The sequence below is a fragment of the Quercus robur genome, chromosome 6 (genome assembly GCF_932294415.1).
Source record: "Quercus robur chromosome 6, dhQueRobu3.1, whole genome shotgun sequence".
NCBI classification, from domain to species: domain Eukaryota; kingdom Viridiplantae; phylum Streptophyta; class Magnoliopsida; order Fagales; family Fagaceae; genus Quercus; species Quercus robur.
This window is the reverse complement of record NC_065539.1, coordinates 50,975,537-50,981,742: the sequence shown is the minus strand read 5'-3', so window position 1 is coordinate 50,981,742 and position 6,206 is coordinate 50,975,537. Positions and strand designations below refer to the sequence as shown.

The 6,206-nt window shown below is 33.1% G+C and overlaps 1 protein-coding gene across 1 annotated transcript; it reads right to left on the bottom strand.

Moving 5' to 3' along the window:
* Positions 1–542: 542 nt before the first annotated feature.
* On the bottom strand, positions 543–5,927 carry LOC126689326 (stem-specific protein TSJT1). The gene is made up of 5 exons (XM_050384488.1): positions 5,615–5,927; positions 2,636–2,876; positions 2,426–2,546; positions 1,842–1,951; positions 543–879 (listed from the first exon to the last, which is right to left on the bottom strand). The coding sequence occupies exons 1-5, from the start codon at positions 5,815–5,817 to the stop codon at positions 844–846; spliced, it is 711 nt and encodes a 236-aa protein (XP_050240445.1). The 5' UTR covers positions 5,818–5,927; the 3' UTR covers positions 543–843.
* Between the last annotated feature and the right edge of the window lie 279 nt (positions 5,928–6,206).

The following is a 6,206-nucleotide window of genomic DNA, read 5'->3' as shown; positions in this document are numbered from 1 at the left end:
AAACACAATTTCAGCGACTTCGCTGGATTTTAAGTGAAATCGTGTTTTTAACACTATGTAAATACATGATTTCACCACTTAAAATTGTGTTTTTAAACATGATTTTTTTTTTTTACATTTTTAAAAAGGTTATTCTCAAATAGTTTTGAAACAATTTCAATTTAAATAATTATCATTAGAATAATATTATATTTACAAATTGTGCTTACATAAAAGCTGGTTTTGTCTATGTTTTTTGTACCTGAAATTCTACTCTTTTTTCAGTGCAGCAAATTTTAGGGATTGGAAACATCTTGAACTCTACTTTTTTTTTTTCTTTTTTTGAGAATCGTCGATTGCTACTTGAGGTATGTACCAGGAGTCTATGGCAATGGTTTTGTCTGTGTAAGTTGGAAACATCAAACTCACAGTTTTCCTTTTCAGATAAAATCAAAAGAGAATAATCAGCACCATCAGCACCAGTCTCAGGTGTTTAACTAAGACTTATCTAAGGTATGCATAGAATTTAAGGCTAAGCATTAATGCTTTCTGAAAGAGAACAATAAGTCAAAGAGACTGATGACTAATTGGTAGATTTCAAATCCTTTTACAGACTGCATTATAAGACGAGAAAAGACAACTATACATTCGAAAGCTAGAGCAAATGCTAATATAGAAAGACAAACTACCCATAAAAACAAAGCCATTTCTGCCACAAATCCCCACTCTACTAACGACTTATCACTTATCACATACTCAGGTATTTACATGGCCCCTCATGCGCACCTAGCCATATAAAAAACCCTTCTCTCCCAAATAGATATACATTTTGTTTGTCTAGTGTCCACCAGTGAAGTAAAATCTCTACTCTGTGGCTGCAAAAACTGCTGGCCCTTCCACCTGAAATTCCACCCCAACAAATTGACCAATCAGTACAACATAATGTAATAGTAGTTTGTGGCTGAATAAATTCCATGGAACTAGACACACTTAAATCCATGCCAAAAAAAATTATGTAAAAATAAAAAAGCATCACCATTCATATAAAAAATTACTTGCACAAAATACAGCTTAAACCCAGTTCAAACAACACCAGGAAGAAGACCCTAAATTGCCATGGTCTCTCATATGAAGAGACAAAAATGTGGAAATTTTGCATATTATATTCTAAAATAAGACTGATAATGGATCAATCGACTCCAAAAGTTGAGTCATCAAATTTGTTGGGTGACGTTTGGAAATATATAAGTTCAACCTATGGGTCTAAATAATAAGACAACAAATAGGTGCATTTTACATTTGGTTAAAAAGGAAAGAGAGAAGAAAGAAAACAACACAAGAAACTCATACTTTATCTACAACATACTCCATCTCCAAATGAAAGAAAGTGACTTCATTTTTTATTCTCAGTATCTTAGTCAATACGTTTCTTTTGAAGAATACGTCAATTGTCCATATTTAATTCACACCACAGTTTTGTAACTTTCAAAGACATATCTTACCATGGTTAGAATCATTTCATAACACATCATTTTAATATTCACACTACTCTCTGTTACTAAAAACTTACATTATAGTTTATAGAGACAGATTCCATTTTTTTATTTTATTTTTTTGTGTATAAAAGCGACAGCGTACAAGTGACATAATATGTTATTGAAAATAGATTGTTATGTCCATTCAATAAAATAATAGCACTTGAAATATTTACTAACAACACCCTCCTGCACTATTAAAAAGTCTAGTATGATAATTCTGATGCTATGGTTAGGACATCAAACACAAGAGGAGTCGAGGAGATTCACAGAGAATGATCTGGAACAGAAAACAAACTTATTTTGTATATAAAAATTTGTCACTACCTTGAATGTTGCACCCCAGATCTCTTCATCAGTAGCAGGAACTGCAGTGATCTTGTTCTTAGGATTCTCATAGCTCATTAGTCCTCCTATTGCTGTTGAGAAGAAACATCCTACAGGATCCAAAGTAGAATTGTCAATAAATTGAATTAAATACTAATGATGGAGCAAATGCCAAATCAAATTGACTGGATTGGATTCAAAAGGATGTTAAGAAAATTTTGTTCCAAAAGAAAAAAGAGTAGGAAATTAGTGAGATCATTGGGTGACCATGATAATAATCCTATTTCATTGTATTCCAACATCCTCAATGTTTATCCCTTATATATAACCTATGACATCTTCTCTATGATTATTACTCGTTACCATCAGGTCAAAACACCAATAAAGTTCTTTTTGGTTTAAACAGGATTCTCAATCCTAGATAATGACAAGAGATTTTACTAGTTAAACTAATTAGAAGCCACCTCTATATTTATCTTTTTTAAATCATCAATAGTATCATATGTAGTCACAGTTTTTTTAAATACACAAACACACACACACAAAAATATATATATATATATATATATATATTGTTCACCCACCTTGAGGAAAAGAAGCAAGTGACTTGCCACAAGCACCTTTGAGCAAATCTGCATCATCAGCGAAGGCTACATATCCATCAGCAGTGATTCCCCAATACAGAGGAACCTTACCATCTTGGTCCTGTCACAATTAACACCAACCCAATTGATGTTAGAAATTAACCACATCTATTAACTTTACTAAGGCATTCGGTAGGTGAGCTAACTTACAGAAGCAACAAACAAGTTAGAGGTAGACTTGTCAAAGACTATGAAAGCAAAATTCCCACTAAGGTGGCCAACAACATGGTTGGCAGGGTAAGGTGCACGGTCACGGAGTGCCTTGTAAGCCTCAATGACCAAAACCACCTCATTTGCAGATTTTGCGAGCCCATATTGCTGCCTCAAACTTCCCAAGTTGTCTAGGGCTCCCTCAAACAAGCAGAATATCTCATCCTTCACTGCAAACGACCTGCCATTCCCATCCACAATTGTTAGATTTCCATAGGGTTATCATGAAACTCAAAGCAATGAAATAACAAATTTTTTTTGCTAAGTGTAGATAAGGGGATTCGACTCGAAACTAAACCTCTATAGAAGGAACCGGATCCTCACTGTTTCAAGCGTGGAGAGATTAAAGAATCTATTCATAATTAAGATTTTAATTCTTGGATTTAACAGTAGAGTGATACGTCTTTTGAAATTGAAATTTTAAATAGCGTGTCATTTGATACACATTTAAATTTGTAATATTTAATTTAAACCATGAAACTAATCCATTTCAAATAGAGGATATCCTAATAAAGGGAATGGAATCCAAGCGGTCATATCCACTAGCCCATACGGCCATGTTTATTAATTATTATCACAAGACGCCATGCCCAACATATGAGCCTTGCCAAATACATGTGCCACATGAAGCATGACAAATTGACAATAGGTATTAGTCCCATACATAACATAAACATGATTTCAAGTCATACTTGTGACTTTGTTGAGAGACCAAAGTCCCTGAATAAACATGGTATCCCCGTGATTTGAGGCTGACCAACAGTTACAACATAATATTAGATTGTGACTAACACTCATTTTTTACACCATTCATTGAATATCCTGAGGGCCTAGGATTAGATAACCTTTTTTTGGGTCCCCCTTGGAAGTCATGTAATCCTTATCCTCAATTCCTCATTCCAAGTCTCCACTACTTTTTCCAGTCCAAGTCCAAAATAGCTTTTATGGCACATGGCCATCATGTTCCATCCAACTTCATCCTAAATATAAGTCTGTCATTAACCCAAAAAAGAGAACTAAAAATGCTCGCATACAACACAATAGTCAATAGTTTTATTCATTGCTATTTTATGGCAACCAAATATGGACCCACGAATAATTCAAACCTCTATACCCAGCAATGATTTAGAAAGATTGGTTGTGACTTGTAACTTGTAAGTCTATTATGACCATATATATACGATTATTGGTGGAGTGACAGTCAATATGACAAGAGGTAGTTAATTGCATCCACATGCATACGCATATTATATGCATTCCTCTTGTATAAATAATAGATCTCATGTACATTATTATTTGGAAAAAGAAAGTATATGGTCCAAGTGAAATCTTTAAAAGGGGAAAAAGAAAAAAATTTCTGACCATCAAATTTTATTATATACTTCTTATCCAAAAAAAAAAATTATTATTATATACTAAATTATTTTAAGAGTTTAATTATTAATAAACATTTAATAGAAATAGTACAAGCAACGTATCCATTAAAAGAGTAATAAAGAATATGATCTCAGGTAAAGTAATATGACAAAAAATACATATGTTTAACCCAACTATTTTGTTAAAAATCCTTATTCAACTACAAAATTTTGGAACTATAGTTTCATTGTTGTTGTTGTTGAATTATCAATAAATAAAATATTTTTAAGAATACAAGAAATAACATTTTTCATAGCAATTTCAGTGTATTGACTTGTTAGATTAATGGCACCGCATTTCATGGTAACCGTCCCTGTCATCATCCAAAACATCAATAAATTTCCTTATATTTCGGCATTAACACTTTTTTAAATTATTTTTTTTAGAAAACTATCTTCTTCTTTTTTTTTTTTTTAAGAGAGAAAACTATCTTATTTATTCAAATATTTGGTAACAACCTTAAAATAAATTTAATTTTTAAGATTTTAACGCATTTTGTAGATAACGTATTGCTTCATAAAGTCATTACTATTTTTTGCTTGCTTTTTTTTTTTTTTTTTTAATCTCTTATCAGACGAGTGACCAGATTCAGCTTATTTCATAAAACAAAAAATGAGTTTCATAAATCATAAACACAACGACAAAGAAGGGTAGAAGACAAAAGAATTCATACGTAAGTCAATGTCCATCTCACGTAAACCATCATCCGACCGTCCACGTGTTGGCGATTTAAACAAAAAAAGACAACCTTAATTAACGAGATCTAACCACGTGTTGTAGAATCCAAGTTGTACACTGTACAAACAGAACCTAACATCACCACACGGAAAACCATAACGAAATCTTAACCGCTCATCACTCAAATATGATTGATTTTAATAAAATCATGACCGTCCGATCTCCACACCCAAGACGTATCAAATAATTTTTCCACCTTTTTTAAAAAAAAAATTTTCCTTTCTTTTTTTTACCGATTGATTTGATTTAGTATTTGAATATAATTTATTTTACTGAAAATTTAAAAAGGAAAAAAATAGAGTAAAAAAATATTTTTCGAATCAATGTTTACCAGAAAATTACTGTTTATTACCCTCTTGCACTGTTCATGACTGGGTTAAAAAAAAAAAAAAAGACTGAAACGCAGACGCCGATCGATCCAAACCAACCTTTACTTTAAACCCAGTCACTACCGATCTTCTTTGATTAAAGGATTTTTTTTTTTTTTTTCAAAAATTAATTGAATCGAATAATTAGACTTTTGTATTAATCATATTACAATTACAATTATAGTTAAGCCGTTAAAAAGAAGAAAGAAAATTATTCCACAGATCAGACGGTCAAGATGATTTGATCAGATACTATTTAGTCTATCCAAAATTTTGCGTATTAATTATCGGAAACCAAGCAAAAAGACGTCGCAGTGGAGACACAGTTTGTAACTGTAAGTCTGTAACTGTAATTGTAACTGTAAGCCTTTTATTTTTGTTAATTTGATATATTTACCTGGGGAGCAAAGGAGACTGGTTGTGGTGAGTGTAGGCCAATTGCACGTGGTCTCCGGCTTGCACGGACACCGTGGATGCATTGGTCTCCACGAACCGTTTCACCAGCGCCCCCGACGTTATCTTCGGCGACGGAGTCCGGCAACCAGCAGCCACCAGCTCCTCCGGCGGCGACACGATCGAGCCACTGAAAACTCCTAGCATCTTCACCGACAACAACAAAAACAAAAAACAAAAACAGAAACAAAATGAAAATGAAAATTCTCTCTCTCTCTCTTGTTAGAAAAGTTTTCAGAGCTCGAACATGGGATCCGGGACAACACGCTGGGCTGCCATTTATAGCGAAACAGATAAAATGAGTAAGGGTATTTTCGTCTTTTCAACCTTTGTGTGTGTGGGGTCCTTTTATTAGGGCGATGATTCTCGAGCCTCGGGATAAGGACGAGATGACGTGTTAGGATTCTCGGGCCCACTGGAAACTTTGGTTTTTATTTATTTATTTATTTTTTATATAAAAGATGAAAATTCTACTATAGTATAATCTAAACATAATCTAAGTGTATATGTGTATGAAATTCATCATGGAGACTTAA

Coding starts and splice junctions, on each gene's coding strand:
- LOC126689326 (XM_050384488.1), bottom strand. CDS start 5,817: ATGCTAGGAGTTTTCAGTGGCTCGATCGTGTCGCCGCCGGAGGAGCTG. Junction 2,877..5,614: donor CAGTCTCCTTTGCTCCCCAG/GTAAATATATCA, acceptor TGGGAATGGCAG/GTCGTTTGCAGTGAAGGATG. Junction 880..1,841: donor TCTGGGGTGCAACATTCAAG/GTAGTGACAAAT, acceptor GTGGAATTTCAG/GTGGAAGGGCCAGCAGTTTT.